Consider the following 17,277-nt stretch of genomic DNA (forward strand, 5'->3'; position numbering starts at 1 on the left):
ATGGGAGACCCATCGCCACAACGATCAAAACAGCTAGCACACATTGCAGTGGAGCAATGAAATTCTCATCTTTATTCCCATCTAATTGAGTCTGTTTCTTGTTTATTCTGCAGGTCGCTGCGCGCTGTGGTCCAAACGTCTGCTGTGAGTTAGCAGCGCTGCAGCAGCAGTGGGCGGCTTTTCTATACAACCTATCTCTGTAATGAGCTGGTGGGCCGCGCTGACCGGGCCAATGGAACAGCGTGACTTCACTCTTTGGCCACAGTGGCGTTGAATTTTCCAAGAGATTGTGGAGTTGATCAAATTGCACATCACAATAACAATACAGCCAGGGTGGCTTTCTCATCAGGTTACAGTGCAAGGTGGCTGTGATCTAATCCTGTGAAGTTGAAACCTTTAGCACACAGGTGTCAAACTCAAGGCCCGTAGGCCGAATCCGGCCCCCTTGGAAATCTTGATCCGACCCGTATATCAATTTAGGTTGACGATACATTTTGGCCCACCTAGCTGTGCGCCAAACCAAAAAGACAAGAAACTGTTTACAAACTGCAATTACGCGACACTCAAAGCAGAAGTTGGCAGATTTCTGACTTTGAGACTCCAAAATTCCCTCAGAACCAGAGCGTTTTGATATCCAGGCTGTAAAACAGGTTGCTTTTAATTTGCTAAATTCTTTGATGGCAAACTTTTTTTAGAGCTTTATGTCGACCAAACTGTAAGCGAGAAGAGTACATGAGACACGCAATAATAAGGTCAAAAATATTTACTTTTTTGATTCAATAAAAGCATGGTAATAAACTACATGTCTGGCCCTGGATGTGATTCTCATGTTCCAGCGTGGCCCTTAGTGAAGTTAAGTTTGACACCCCTGCTTTAGCACCAGCCTGAGTCAGCTAACGTCAATACACGTGAAACACTGTTACAAAAGTACTTTTTTTTATTAAAACATACACAAAACATAAATAAAAAATAAAAAACTGAATGGAAAAAAATCTATCAGATGAAGTCAGATGAAGATCTTACAGGTATGCTACAATCTTGTAGAAGAAACAATATATCCATATTGCTTTTGGCTAGGCAAGTGCACACAGAATTGTCAAAATCAAGATACATAAATATGGAATTTTAAAATGAAGCCCCTGTGTTTGAATAACAAAAAGCGTGTCTACTATTTCCTCTAAGCGCTGTATAATGAATGTCATACAGACATAAAATATAAATGATTTTTTTTTTTTTTTACAGCCAAAAGGTCACTTTAACAATGACCTGTCTATGTACTTCTATAGCTAATAAATAAATATTTAGTGCATATTCCCATTTGCCTCACTGAAGAGCCAAATGAAAAACTAAATTTAAGTTAAAGATGAACCAAAGTCAATTTGGTTCCTCTGGTTAAAGAAGACAGGAGTCTATTCATGTCATTCATAGTCAGACAGTCCAGCTATCTGCATCACTAGATAAGAAATGAGTCTTTAAAGCACACATCATGTAGTCTGGCTATCACCAGACCAAGCTCAATCTTTTAAGATTGAACATCAGTCTGGGGAGTCTGCTCTGTATTTTCTACTGAACAAGGGGCGTGATCAACGGGCGTAGTTCAAATGACTCTGTACGCAATTGGATAGTCCTTCAACCAATCAGACCTGTTTTCAGAAACGTTTCGGTGAACTATTTTCGTAAAATACGAGATCGTATTATCGACGAGCCGCCATGCAGTGTCCGGGTGACGTACTTTGCAGACAGCAGCGACAGCGGCATCAACGGGTTGCTGCGCTTCGGTGGCCGCCATGTTTAATGTAAACAAAAAGCTGTTTGCCGTCGCTTCTCTATCGTCATCGCGTTAAACCCGCCAATAGTGAGCCAGTTTGTGATTGGTCCCCGCAGATTTGTAATGGAAGCAGGATAGATAAAAGTACAGGTTTCCAGCCTGAGCTGCAGGGAGAAATCAAATCGCCGGCAGATCGGTATTCAAAACCACAGAGTCAAAGGTACACTTTGACTCTGTGGTTTTGAATTGACGCCTAAGAGATTTGGACGGTGATATAAATCACCATCTAATTGCCCATTTCAGATTATACCGTTGAATTACTTACTGTCAGGACGCCTCATTGCCTGCCTTGTTCACACTTACAAAACCTTCCAGGAAAACATTTTTGCATTTACTGCTGTGGCTCGGAGGCACATCTGGGAGTTGTGTTATTTTCATTCTGTGATAATCTGCTAAATACAAGCAGATGCTCTATCAGCTACAATGGATAGTTTTCCCAACATTGATAAATCCTTTCTCGCTGCACACTCTTGCCAACAAACTTACTTCCTAAGTTGCTCCCTCATGGTTTGTTTAATTAGTGCATAAACACACGTCTGTGCTTAAGTCTAAATGTTCTTATCTGAACAGAAATGTATTGAAATTTCACAATACCAAGCACAATACTTGGAAAAAAGACTCCAGTGCTATTTTGAATGAAGTCGAGAGCTGTGTGTCTCAATTTTGTTCAGAAACTAAACGAAATCATTTTACGCGTGAAAAAAACAAAAACGTGCTTTCGACTGCAGCACTTGGAAGCAGTTCAACATATTTGATGCACAAGACAAGGTTTTTAAAAAGGTGACAACCTTTTTCATTATGTGTTCTCATAAAGGATTCCAAGGCTATTCTACGGAAGTGGATTATGGCCACATGTGAAAACTGTATTTGAGTTCTGAGTTTAAAGTCAGATCTCAGAATTCTGACTTTAAACTCAGAACTCAAATACATTTTCCACTTCCGTACTATTCGGCGAAGAGCAATGTAAAAAAAAAAACAACAACAAACAACAACAACACATGAACCAAAAAAAAAAGAAGAACAAATTAACATTATAAAATCACTAACAGTGGTTCTTTGGCATATCAAATGTTCAGTAGCATGTCCGCTCCCCACGTGTTTTAATTTGTCAGTTACCCAACTTTATGGCCCCAAAATACGTCCCTTCTCTCTCCAGGTCCAGCATCCAAGCATTGGACACATTGACGTACAAGGCGTCTCCCTCCTCCAGCCAGACGCCTCGGCCCTGCTGGGCGCAGTACATGTTATAGCTGGTGTTGTTCCAGCGCATGGTGCTGCCCGTCTTCATCAGCATCACCGACTTGCTGTTCTGTTTGATGCTCTCGTGGTAGACGTACTGGATGAGCTGGGTGTTGCTAATATCCACCGGCGTGACCCCGGCCTGGCTGCTGCTGTCCTCTAAAGGCACGACAAGGTAGTAGCGGAAGCAGGTCTTGGCGTAGATATAGTAGAAACCTGACTCCATCACCAGCAGTTTCCCCTTCTGGTAGCCCATTTTGTGGCAGTATCCATGCACCTCGTCCCAGTCAATGGTGGTGGGCTTCAGCTCACCCTCTACACGGCAACAAGAGCAGCATATAACAACAGACGTTTTGGTTAATTTATTATATTGTCATGGCTGTTGATGTGTTTTCATATTTTGTACTACCTGTATATGTGTAATTGTTGTCTAACTTTGTGTGTATTTATTAATATATATATATATATATATATATATATATATATATATATATATATATATATATATACACACTTTTCTTTTTTTGAGCAGCACTGCTCGAGAATGCAAAATTAATTTCAGTGTAAACTAATAATAAAGTTGTATCGTATTGTATTTTCATGGTTTAACATAAGGAGCAAAGCAAATCCTTCGCACTGTCTAACTTTTTTATTTTTTACTTTTATTTCACATTTACTTTTACAGGCAGGTCATTAAGAACAGGTTCGTATTTACAATGGCGGCCTGACAAGTGGCAAACCCACTTATGGTAAGGGAAAGAGGGCTAGAAAATAAAATACATTAGAAATATATACAGTTTAGAAATGACAAAGTACAACAGACAGTGGTGAACACCTATTACCAGAGAAGTGAATTCGACATAGCAGCCAAACAGTGGAATTACAACTTCTGCGTCCGTAATGTGATCCCCTCTGGCACCCATAGGATTACATGGCGAAAGAGATGTCTGTATTTAGTAGGGCTTTTTTTGCGTCACAACCTCTGCAAAATGACTCGTTTGACTTTCAGAATTTGATCCATTCGGTCCGATAACATTTGGAAAGTCTAGAAGAGCTGCATGATTAAATCATTTAATCTCCATTCAAGTTAGCGGAGGGCTAAACCGGAGGCGTAGGTCTCTAGTGCGCCTGCTCATTGAGGAAGCAGCGCCGATCATTTGGGTAATTTTATATGCAGATGTTGAACTTTTTGGCTTTATACACCACTGAGCAACTCTCATAGGAATGAACGGGGCTCGGCCTTGAACGCTCTACTCAGTTTTTTTCATAAATCCACGGCAGATAAGGGCCGAACCCTGGGCCTCTGCGTCGAGGAATAAACCTCTTTACATGGGCGCGCACTCTACCAAATAGGGCTGCACAATATATCGTTTTGTTATCGTCATCGCAATATCAATTGCCGCAATATACATATATATATATATATATATATATATATCGCGATAGACACTACGAGATTTTTGTTAGTTGATAGAAAATATCAGTAGGAAACTGCACTTTAAAGTGTAACTGTCATTCTTTTTTAGTAGTGCCTGTCATTGCCAATTCCATGTTCAATTTGTTCAATAAAAGAATGTTAGAAATGATTATTTGTTTTAAATTCAACAAGCAATTTTTTGTTTTTTAAAAGAATACTGAAAGCAACAGAAAGGCAGAACCGAGCACACTCTAATATCTGTTAATTTATCACAAGTAATATCGTTATTGCCATATTCAACAACGTTATCGCGTATTTTCCTCATATCGTGCAGCCCTACCAACTGAGCTACCCAGGGCATCCGTGATGCAACCGTTTTAATTTAGTGATGTTGGCTAAATCTGCACTTAGCAAACACTCTGAACTTAGGAGAGAAGTTTAATTAGCTAAATTGTGATTGGCAGGTAAGTGTTTCTAACAACAACCGGACTCACTCTTAGAGTACTCCTGGTGCTCTTGATTGATTGGTAGATGAGCTGATGCCATGCTCTCTTTTGGAGTTTTGCACCGTCCTTTTTTCCTCGTGTCTCTCAGCGCGTTCAGCACAGGCTCCGTCTGGACTTCCTGTGGATAAACAGAAAAAAAGCTCATTTGACAAACACTGACTGACAGATTTTTAAACTTTTTTTGTATGTACAGTATGTGTGTGTTATCCTACTCTGAGAAGTCGAAACGTATACCCACATCGGTAAAGAGACATCAACAATTAACCCGCACCCACAAACAACTTTTTCTTAAAGCAAAAGTATTATTGTTAAGACATATTTTACCGCAGCTTTGTTCAGCTGTCGCTTTGAATAACTGTCAATTGTGTGTGTGTGTGTGTGTGTGTGTGTGTGTGTCTGAGCACATGTGAGTGGATGATGAGCATACATTGACTGCATGCCTGGGAGGTATTACCCGTCCTCTTTGGCTAGCCTGCTAACGTCTTATTACAGCCGTGGTTGTACTTGCGGCCGGAGGCTGTGACAGGGAGGCCTCCTGGTGAGTGTACGCTTTCAGAGAGATTGCGCTTCTCATGGATTTGGCATAGTAAATAGTGCTGATTCTATTCAAGGCCGATGATGCCGCCATCCACAGTCTGAGCTGGGCCGTCCTCCTCAAGGCAAGACACAGCATATACACTCAAGGAAAACATGGTTTCCAAGCACGTAAACAGTTACTGCACCGGAGCTGCCAACTCTCTTACACATCTGGCATGAGATTAAAATGCCAGGCGTGAGTGAGTGTTTTCTTTTTTGCCCCCGCCTACCATCTTACACTCACACAGCAGATCTAAGTGACATGACCTCTTTAAAGTTGGACCACTTGGAAAACGTCCTTGCAGACACAATTTTGGATACAGCCAGTATTGAAATCACAACTTCATTTAAGCATGCGTGTATACACTGTAAATTACGTCAGTCGAATGTCAGTGAAAGAACAATTTACACTCAACTTAGTTTTTATTATATCCTAAAGGTGTTGTAACATGTTTCAGAGTAATTTTCTCTGATCCAATAATATCACGCATCCTGGCAATACAATCTCACCCTGACTCTGAGCCAACACCTTAAAAAAAAGATGAAGACAGCCACGGCAATGAAAACAAAAGTGTTGATTTGGATAGAAACGTACCAACTTAACCCTTGTGTTGTCTTCCATTCGACCACGCGTCGTACTCCCTGCTCAAAACCTTTCTCTAGGTCTCTTTTTTCCGACTCTTTTGGCGCCGTTGTCAATGTTTTTTTGCTTCTTTTCACTACCATGTATAAACACCACTAACACCAACTTATAACCACTACTTTTACAATTATTTTTGTAATTCATGGTCAATAATAATCCTCATTTATAGGAAATCTAATTCTGGAGTTACAAAAGCAGAAATTATTAATTATTTAGACTAATATTAAAGGAAGGATAATCACAGAAGCGTATATGTCAACGTTCACTGAGGATACTGTTTCGAAACATTAAAAAAAAATAATCAAATGCTAATTTCTTTTTATGAAAACAGCAAAAATGCTATGAAAATAGAACTCCGATCTTTTGTTGTACTTGCGAAACGCCTTGTATGGAATTATCCGTGTTATTTTTGGGCAATCAGAATTAAGTAGTTAAAAAGAAACCCATGTTTCTAATATAGAGACATTTAGACAAATTTGACCCGAAGACAATACAAAGGGTTAACACTGCTTCACATTCCAAATAAACTCAACTCCAGAGCCCGTCCCACCAGCACCATTAACAAGGTTTTACAATAATGCACCTGCGCCGTGCTAATATTACCGTGAAGTATTTATTCACAACCCAAGTCCAGACAAATTTGCTCTCAAGCTAAGATTAGCACCGCCACCGTCTGTCCTCCAAAAACAATTTGCTGCACAAACATGTTTTTTTAGCACAGCGTCTCGGAAAGAGACAGGAGTAAACTACGCCTTGCCAAGGCTATACAAAGTAATTGTGAACGCGCTCCCAATTGGCCCTACGTTGTGGGCTCTATCTTGATTTGTGGCGAGGCTGCGTCATACCTCTTTAACCAGGGAGAAGAGATTATTTAAACAAAGTAGATGCAGCTTGGCAGCTTCCCAATCCACCGTGTGATCTAAAATTAAAGTGCGGCATGGTGACAGCCACTCTGCACCAGACGCACGTTGCTCCATGAAGGAGATGTGTCTGCCCTTGATATACAGTAAACCTCCAGCTACGGCTGGCTTGATTCCACATGCCTGCTCCTGGAATACCACGTAGTGCACGCAGGCCTCAGTTCAGCCTTTTAACTACGCACCGCATGCATCATTTAACATCTCCATTACGCTGATGAGTGGTTTCGGAGACACTTCACGAGAACAAAAGTCCTCTCACTCAAAGCTTGACCACCAAAGCAGATTGTCTATTTGTGTTATGTACTGCATCAGTCACATCTCCTTCTGGCACAGTTACAGTACAGATCCCCACGGATTCTAAACATTCAGATCATGGTGTCGGATTCATGACCCTGTGTTTTCACCACTCCCTGAGATCACACTGACCACAGCCCCGGCCCGGTGTAGTCCAGGCCGGTACATCAAAGAGTACAGGGCTGCAGGGCTCGCAGCTGTCCACCGAGGCCTGCTCTCTAGCACAGTGGTTCTCAAGCTTTTTTCAATAATGTTCCCCCTTTGAACTGTTTTTTTAAGCCATATACCCTCTAATCAGCATGAATAATTTTTGGTAGAAAAAAATGTCAGCGAAAGATTTACTAAACAACAGCCTTGTACCTGAAAAACATTTAAATGCTAATGAGAAAAGGAGACAAAAAAGACGGAAGGAAGGAAGTAAGGCAAGAATAGATATAAAAAATAGTAATAAAAACTTTGGTGGAAAAACAGCAGAAAGAAGGAAAAAAACACTAGGGCAACAAAAGTGTCAAATAAGTAAATTCAAATAAGCAAGAAAAAAGTGCCAAAAACTTTGAAAAAAGAGACAAAAACTTTGAAGAAAAAAAGACAGTAGAAAAAAGTAAGGACGAAAGGCACAAATAGGTCAAAACAAGCGACAAAACCTTCAAAGAAAGGTGACAAACTTCAAAAAAAGCAACAAACTTGTACAAAGCCTTGTAACTGAAAAACATTTTGCAAAAAATCTCACGTTTTGAGAAACACTGCTCTAGCACATACTCTGAACCGAGAGCACCGGTGATCCCACGGCTGACCAGGGGCGGAGCCAGACGTAAACATTCGGGGCTCTGATGCTTTATTTGAAATGTTTTTTGAGGCTTTTGTTGCTTTCTTCCTACGGTTTTCTCAACGTTCTTGGTGCTATTTTACGCATTTGTCGATGATGCTGTCGCTTTTTTTCTCCGCTTCTGTCGACGTTTTTGTCATGACAAAATTTTCTACATTTTGTGTTGCTTTTTTCTGTTTTCCTGTTTTGTAACTAACTGCTATGATTGGTAGGGTTGCTCCATTGATTTGTCGGTCCAGTCAGAGAGACTGAGGGGAAAAGTTAAAGTTATTTAAAAAACCCTAAAAGATTCGAGGCTTTTGGGTGGGCGCCCACATATAGAGGTTTTACTCATATATATATATATATATATATATATATATATATATATATATATCTCCTATACAAATAAAGGCCTAAAATGCCCAAAAAATAATCTTTAAAGATTCGGGGCTTTTGAGAAAATATTTGGGGCTGGAGCCCCAGAAGCCCATCTCTGGCTCCGCCCCTGCAGCTGAATCTAAAGCCCCTGACACACCAACCCGATTATCAGCCATCGGACGGTCTGGCGAGGTCGGTGACTCGAGTCTGTTTGGTGTGTTCATCCTTCATTTTGGCCGACCTGACTTGCTGGGTCGGAGGACGGGCAGGGCGGGCGGGCTAACCCAGAAATAATGGGCGGGATGAGTGACGCCTCTCAAAATCTTTTAAACTGACCTTTGTCGATCTGAAATGAAGACAGATTCAGCAGCTGCATGGACTATTTCTCGCTTAAAATGTTTTCAGAAACACGTTTCAGTGAACTGTTTTTCGTAAAATAAGAGATTGTATTTTGAAAAAGCCACCATTACTATCGGCTGGAGAAGCCAGACCCACGTGATGCGTTCGTCATTTCCGCACACGAAAAACGTACACTCAAGACAGCGTCGCTTCGGTGTGTTCCAAGGCACTTTTTGGACCTCGGGGAGCTGACTGATCAGTCCGACTGCCTGTTCTGCTGACGGTCAGCCGTCGGGTTAGTGTGTCGGGGGCTTAAAACAACACCGTGTGGGCCAAATGGACCTGTCATCCTCACACCTCATAAATCTCCCAGCATGCTCCCTCCCCGTTCCATGGGAAACAGCCGAGGGCTGTCTAACAAGACAGGCTGGCTGGTTTGTGTGAGTACTCCCCCAAGGATATCCAGGGCAAACACAAATACATGATTTCAAAAGGAAATTAAATCATTATGGGAAACCAAACACTAGTGAAGCAAAGCAGTCCTTTTATTCTGTTGTTTTACTTCCTGGTTCCATTTTTTTTTGTTGCTTTTGCTCGGCGGAACCTGTGCCAAAAAAAATGGGCGGTGACTTTGGAGACAAAAAAGGGATTCGAAAAATGATACGACTTCATCAATTAAGGATTCCTACTTTAAAACTTCCTCATGCTACTGCCGCTCATCGAAGGAAGCAACTACTGACGCCAACAAGCAACTCACTGATAGTTGATGCAGTAAAGTACTTTCTGGCAGTAAGCCATGAAGCTCATTTAGGATCAAGCTAGTCTCTGGTTCTGTTTTATTGGCATTTCGGAGCCACGGTACCGCTGCAAAATAGTCTCGGGAAGGAACTTGTTTTGGTGGAACATGTGTACGTTCAAAAGTTGTTTTTAGTTGTGCAACAGAAAAGTCAGATTGGACAGATAGTCTAGCTAGCTGTCTGGATTTACCCTGCAGAGATCTGAGGAGGAGTTAACCATAGTCCTCAGAAATCCACCGGAGTTTAAAATAACAACACAAAGAAAGCGTAAGGTAACGGACATCCTGCCTTAAAGAGGGACATACGGCAGAATTTCCGGCGGCAATGGAGCAATCCCAGAAGTGGAAGGTCGAGGAAATAGACTAGGATCAAGCCGTTTGAGCCTATATCAAAGGGCAGAAAGGTGTTTTTCCTGCTGTGGTCTGACCTATGCGCGGCCCGTGGATCCACCTCGCGTTTGGTGCTTTACAGAAGCTGTGGTATGTGCTGAAAATAAACACACCCATGTGACAATCATGACTTCGGTCAGTCCGAGATTGCAGATGCTTATCTTATTTACTTTGCCTGCTTTTCCTTTAAAAAACCACATTATTGCACATACTGTTCTTCACCCTCAAATGTAACAGCAGGAAATTCTTCTACCTTTATTTTTACAGGCAAAAATTTAAGGAAGATATTCCAACAGCACTAAACTCATTACCGTGCTTTAATAAAACAGAGGACCGAAAAACGAAAACTTGAAAGTAAATGGCGTTCCACCAAACTGGAAGAATCTCGTTTAGATTGGCAAGACAGTCTGAAAACCTATAGGAAGGCCCTAAGAAAGGCCAGATCAGACTATTATTCATCACTGATAGAAGAAAATAAGAACAACCCAAGGTTTCTTTTCAGCACTGTAGCCAGACTGACAGACACACCTCTACTGAGCCTTCTATTCCGATAGCTCTGAGTAGCGATGACTTCATGAGCTTCTTTAATGATAAAATAAAAACAATTAGAGATACTATTCATCACCTCTTGCCCTCAACCTCTAACGGTTCACCTTTAAATGACAGACTACTAGAAAGAACGACTAGACCTGACATATACTTAAACTGCTTTTATCCTATAAACCCTCAACAATTAATGTTAAAGGTCTCTTCAGCTAAGCCATCTACCTGTCTCTTAGACCCCATCCCAACGATTCTACTTAAAGAAGCGTTACCCATGGTTAACACTTCCTTACTAGATATGATCAATATGTCTTTATTAACAGGTTATGTACCGCAGTCATTTAAAGTAGCTGTGATAAAACCTCTTCTGAAAAAACCCACCCTCGATCCTGAGTTCTTAGCCAACTATAGACCTATATCTAACCTTCCCTTTCTCTCCAAGATCCTTGAGAAGGTAGTTGCCAGTTATGTGATTTTCTACATAGCAATAGCTTATTTGAGGACTTTCAGTCAGGATTTAGAAAGCATCTTAGCACAAAGACGGCACTGGTGAAAATTACTAACGACCTTCTAAGTGCTTCAGACAAAGGACTTGTCTCTGTACTTGTCTTATTAGATCTTAGTGCTGCAGAGATTGGAACATTTAGTTGGCATTAAAGAAACCGCTCTAAGCTGGTTTAAATCTTATTTCTCAGACCGATCTCAATTTGTTAATGTTAACAATAAATCCTCCAGGTACACTAAAGTTAGCCATGGTGTTCCACAAAGCTCGGTGCTTGGACCAATTCTATTCTCCTTATATATGCTTCCTCTAGGCAATATTATTAGGAAACACTCAATTAACTTTCACTGTTATGCGGACGACACTCAATTATACTTATCAATCAAGCCAGACGAAACCAGTCAGTTAGCTAAACTTCAAGTATGCGTTAAAGATATAAAATCATGGATGGCCTACAATTTTCTGATGTTAAACTCAAACAAAACCGAAGTTATTGTGCTGGGCCCGAAACACCTACGAACCTCATTACCCGAAGATATAATTACTCTGGATGGCATTGCCCTGGCCTCCAGCACTACTGTCAGAAATTTAGGAGTTATTTTTGATCAAGATATATCCTCCCACTTAAAATAAACCTCTACAACAGCTTTTTTCCACCTTCGTAACATTGCTAAAATTAGGAACATCCTGTCTTAAAACGATGCTGAAAAACTAGTCCATGCATTTGTTACTTCCAGGCTGGACTATTGTAATTCCCTATTATCAGGATGCTCAAATAAAACCCTTAAGACTCTCCAGCTGATCCAGAATGCTGCAGCGCGTGTTCTGACAAAAACTAAGAAAAGAGATCATATTTCTCCTGTATTAGCTTCTCTGCATTGGCTTCCTGTAAAATCCAGGATTGAATTTAAAATCCTTCTTCTGACCTACAAAGCTCTAAATGGTCAAGCACCTTCATATCTTGAAGAGCTCATAGTACCTTATTGTCCCACTAGAGCACTGCGCTCCCAGAATGCCGAGTTACTTGTGGTTCCTAGAGTCTCTAAAAGTAGAATGGGAGCCAGAGCATTTAGCTATCAGGCTCCTCTCCTGTGGAACCAGCTCCCAATCTGGGTTCGGGGGGCGGACACCGTCACCACATTTAAGAATAAACTGAAAACCCTCCTCTTTGATAAAGCTTATAGTTAGGGAGTGAGGAGTTGCAGTGTACGCCTAGATCGGCGGGGCAGGGTGTATAGCTGCAGACACAGCAAGCCTGCTTTTCTCTGCTTCTCTTTATAGTCATCAGATTTACCTATCATATCATCAATAATATAGTGAGAGTAGAGGGAGGCAGGCCAGTACAGCCCGATGCGGTTGGGGAGAGTTCTAGCCCGACCAGGCACCTCTCTTTAGCCTGCCTCTCTTAGTTATGCTATTATAATTCTAGACTGCCGGGGAAGTTCTTTCCTTCTTATGACACAATGAGCTGCTCTCTCATCTCTCTTTTCATTTGTTTCATTTTATGTGCATCCTGTCCCAGAAATGCTTGTTACTTACCTAGCTCTGGGGAGTTTACTCCCCGGAGTCCTTATGTTTCTTCTTCGCCCAGAACATCGCCTCGCCCCATCGCCTTGGGTGCAGCTGTCGCTATGGACCTGCTACACCCTGCTACGCTCTGCGATTCCCTGCAATGTCTGGCTATGTCCTTCCGCGTCCACCCATGATCTGCTGTGCCATGCTATATCCCGTAACGCTCTGCTGTACATGAACTACTTCGACTTCCATTGTAGTCACTGTTCCATTATCTCTATTGTGACTATTACGCCACTGCTCATCACACCCCCAACCGGCACCGTCAGACACCACCTACCAAGAGCCTGGGTCTGGCCGAGGTTTCTTCCTAAAAGGGAGTTTTTCCCCGCCACTGTCGCAATAGCTACTGCTAATGCTTGCTCTTGGGAGAATTATTGGAATTGTTGGGGCTTTGTAAATTATAGAGTGTGGTCTAGACCTACTATATCTGTCTCTAAGTGTCTCGAGATAACTCTTGTTATGATCTGATACTATTAATAAAATTGAATTGAATTGAATAAATCAATCTAGAGCTGCAAAGATTCAATTCAATTCAAATAACTTTATTTGTGGCCGGGTTAGCTCAATTGGTAGAGCAGGCGCACATATATAGAGGTTTACTCCTCGACGCAGCGGCTGTGGGTTCGACTCCAACCTGCAGTCCTTTGCTGCATGTCATTCCCCCCTCTCACTCCCCTTTCATGTCTTCATCTGTCCTGTGGAAATAAAGGCCTAAAAATGCCCCCAAAAAATCATCTTAACATAATAATAACTTTATTTATCCCCTGGGGGAAATTTAAAGATTAAATCGATTAATCAATTAGTTTTCAACTAAATGAAATGAGGAATTAAATGAATCGCCAACTATTTTGATCGATTAATCACTTTGAGCCCTTTTTAATGAAAAAGGAGTTACAATTCTCTGGTTCCAGTTTGTTAAATGTGAACATGTTCTAGTTCCTTCTCTCCTCTGTGACAGTTAACTGAATATCTTTGAGTTGTGGACAAAACAAGACATTTGAGGACGTCATCTCGGGCTTTTGGAAACTCTGATCCACATTTTTCACCATTTTCGGACATTTTATACAACAACTAATCCATTAATCGAGACAATAATTGACAGATTAATCATGAATGAATAATCGTTAGTTGCAGGCCTAAATCAATCAAAGTCCACGCCCTTAAAGTGTGTTGAAGTAGCAATTGCAATAATGGCAATCGTGCATGGCAATGATGATTATTAATCAATAACGACATGTTTTATACTGCAGGAGTCTTGCTAAGTATATATATTAAAAAAACAACCTCTGGTATGTGTTTAGTGTTGTAGTAGGAAGGAAATCTGTTAAAATGCAATGTGAGTGGACTATGCTCCAGCATGTTGTGTTGCTGTGTTACCAAGGGCTCAAACTCACCTCTATGGGCCGATGTGGGGCCGTGGACAAATGTACCTGCAGATAGAACACACGGAAGCCGAGGTTAGACAGGAGAATGTGGAGGAAGAAAAAATTGTCATCATGTGTAACGAGCGCTATCTGTCATGAGAATGTTTCCCTCACAGGTGTGGGTGAGAGGAATGTAATTTAGTTTGGATGTTTGTGTGTGTGTGTGTGTGTGTGTGTGTGTGTGTGTGTGTGTGTGTGTGTGTGTGTGTGTGGGAGGTTAAGTTATTTTCCAAACAGTATGTCACTCTGCATTACTCCACAGCAGGTGAAAGTCAAAGTGATTTGGAAATTGAACACTGGTTCTCATTTTCAGGGCTGTTGTCTCTCGATAATTGAACATTTATTTAAAAAACAAATGGCCACAGGGCTTGCGCGCGCACACACACACACACACACACACACACACAATAAAAAACACACTTCTGCCCTCGTGTTGGAATCAGAGCAGTTTTTAAAACCTGCTCGGATCAGCACATTCCCATGTAGACACGACGCTGTGCAGATTCCCGCTTTCCTCACCATCAACAGGAAGTTCTACAGGTGTTGGGGGGGGTGATGGGCCCAGTGCCAACTACTGACTCAATGCTTAAAGTGCTTCTATTTATCAACATTTCTAACAAGTCAAGTTACATGTTTCCATATATGTATTTCTTATCTTGTTGTGGTTTTTATTTTATCATGCATGCTTTGTGTCTATGTTTTCTTGCTTTTATTTTTAAGTACATTGAGTTTACGCCTGTCATATATAAATAAACTCGACCTGACTACACTTCTATCACCCCCCCAAAAGATCTGGACCCATCTGCATCCCTCTGATCACAATCAGATGAATCCCACATGAAATACACAAGTATGAAAACAGCCATGAAATAATACATGGTTTCTCTCTTTCTGGTTGCTTGTTCTTCTCTCTGTTTTTTTTAATTTTATTTATTTTTTTTATATTATTTTTTTTACCTCCCTCCCTTTTATTTAGTTTTTTTTTTTTTTTTTATCCTCTGGCTCACATCCAGTACATAACTAGCTACTACCACACTGCAGTGTGTTTATGCCAAAGAGAAGCCAAAAAAATGTAACACGCAAACACTGAGAAAGACACAGACAGACAGACAGCGAGAGAGAGAGAGAGAGAGAGAGAGAGAGAGAGAGAGAGAGAGAGAGAGACAGATGCTCCCCAGGTGAACCTTCCAGCATCCTGACAGAGCGGAGATGTGGTCTGCTCTCTTGGCTTGTCGAAACATGACAATCATTCAACTCCAAAACCGCCATAAAAGTTACAAAAACAATTGTGGCAGAACATAAATGTTATTTTACAAGATCACAGACACGCAGCCTGCAAGATGGCAAAGATGACCTGACAAAAACCAACGGACCATGTGAGAACATATGTATTTTGATAGTAGCTCTGACTTCGAACATCCAGTCTTTTTCTCTTGAGCTTTCCCAGACTCCTCTGCCTCCAAACCCCTTGATAAACAGCTCTGCTTATGCTCAAAAGTTAACAACTTATGACACATATAAATTACAAATAGAATCCCCTGATGGCATGTAAACATGCACAAGCAAAAGTGCAGCCTGGGAGCCCTCAAGTGAAAACATCTGTATTTTTGCAAACACGATATTTTGCAAGACTGACTGAGATGTTATCATTTTCACAACGGATTCAATCTCTTAGCTGAAATAACTAATCCGGCGAAATTGTCACGCGGGCTTGTAGAGATGTTATCTATAGGTCGGGGTTTTTTTTTACAGCGAGGGAAGAAGTGTTTTAACTGCCTGCATGCCGCCGAAGCGCAGCGCCTTCAAAGAGACGCCGAAATCTTGGCGCACAAAAATGCAGAACTGGCTAGATGTTGAGGCTTTTTCCTCCCCCACCCCACACTTGTGTATATTACACCTACTTTACTTCTAAGAGCAGACACCGCCAACGTTATATAGAGCTATGGAAACATTATCTGGCGCTTTACGGCATTATAAAAAAAGAATTGCGCAAATGTTGCAGGGCTATCTTAACTCGCTTGGAGCCAAGTAGAGGACTGTTGACATTTGTTTTGTAGATAAATATTTACGCACAGAACGAGAGTTTGAGTAAACCTACATGGCATGCTGACGGCCGAGAGTGACTTTGCAAAGTGTCTCATTGCGCACTGGAAATCACATAACCAAACCAAACTAAACCAAAGTCACACATGAGCCTACCTCTTGCAGATAACCTGTCAGGTGTAATAAGATCGCCACGCTGGAAGCCACCTGAAGCAATCCCATAACAGCGAGGGTTCCGAATAGGAGCGGCCGGTAAGTGGGCTCCGAGCTCTGCACCGGGTGGAAGCGGTGCTGCCCTGCCTCGATGTCGACGGTGTTCCGCAGGTAGCCTCTGTAGTCGCTGTGGGTAGCTGCCATGATGCGCGCTCTGTGTGTGTGCCGTGCAGCCCCAGTGGCCAGGTCCCAGACTCTAATGCAAGGAAGGGAAGAGGGACTGCAAGAGTCCCTATAATCAGCGGTGGGTGGGCTGGAGAGAGCTCGCTTTCTCTGCAGCCAATCAGAGGGATCCTCCGGTTTAGTCAAGATTAGATAGACCGACGGGCAAGACTGGCGAACAGATCCAGATCGACCTGAGCGCACGACAGGTAAAGCAGGCCCTTTATGGCTACACAGGCTCTGTACACAAACGCATTATTAACACGTCATCCACCCCTTCCGCGGGTCCACACCCCCCGGTGACACACTCTGTGCACAACAGGGATGCAGTGAGTGGGAAATAAATTAGGCTATGACAAAAATCAACGCAACACCCATCAGTCATCCCTTTACAGCTTATAAACACTAACACACAAAGGGAGAAGAAAAAAAAACACAAAATGTTGCAAGGAAATACACAGAAGCAATAATAATAACAGGTTATAAACTTGTTATTCATTTGAAACCAGAGTTTTAATTCATGAATAGGAAACTATTATTTTCATAGAATAATAATGTTTCTCCTATTCACCGAAAAGTCCATTCACAATGTTTGCATTTGAGGTATTGAGTTTCCAAATCACACATGTGTAAGTTGCATACTGGATCATGACTGGCTTCTGTCTTAAACTGAGATTTAAA

At 41.6% G+C, this 17,277-nt stretch overlaps 1 protein-coding gene across 1 annotated transcript; it reads right to left on the reverse strand.

Annotated features, from left to right (window-relative positions):
* Nucleotides 1–919: 919 nt before the first annotated feature.
* Nucleotides 920–16,850, reverse strand: tnfsf11 (TNF superfamily member 11). The gene is made up of 4 exons (XM_078262642.1): nt 16,378–16,850; nt 14,149–14,184; nt 4,979–5,108; nt 920–3,382 (listed from the first exon to the last, which is right to left on the reverse strand). The coding sequence occupies exons 1-4, from the start codon at nt 16,576–16,578 to the stop codon at nt 2,937–2,939; spliced, it is 813 nt and encodes a 270-aa protein (XP_078118768.1). The 5' UTR covers nt 16,579–16,850; the 3' UTR covers nt 920–2,936.
* Nucleotides 16,851–17,277: the final 427 nt, after the last annotated feature.

The sequence above is a fragment of the Sander vitreus genome, chromosome 11 (assembly GCF_031162955.1).
Source record: "Sander vitreus isolate 19-12246 chromosome 11, sanVit1, whole genome shotgun sequence".
In the NCBI taxonomy this organism is placed as follows: domain Eukaryota; kingdom Metazoa; phylum Chordata; class Actinopteri; order Perciformes; family Percidae; genus Sander; species Sander vitreus.

What these genes read in the sequence shown, in the direction of transcription:
- tnfsf11 (XM_078262642.1), bottom strand. Translation starts at nt 16,578, where the DNA reads ATGGCAGCTACCCACAGCGACTACAGAGGCTACCTGCGGAACACCGTC. An exon ending in TGACAGGTTATCTGCAAGAG is followed by an intron (nt 14,185 to 16,377) that starts GTAGGCTCATGT and finishes TTCTATCTGCAG; the next exon opens with GTACATTTGTCCACGGCCCC. An exon ending in CCCCACATCGGCCCATAGAG is followed by an intron (nt 5,109 to 14,148) that starts GTGAGTTTGAGC and finishes GTTTATCCACAG; the next exon opens with GAAGTCCAGACGGAGCCTGT.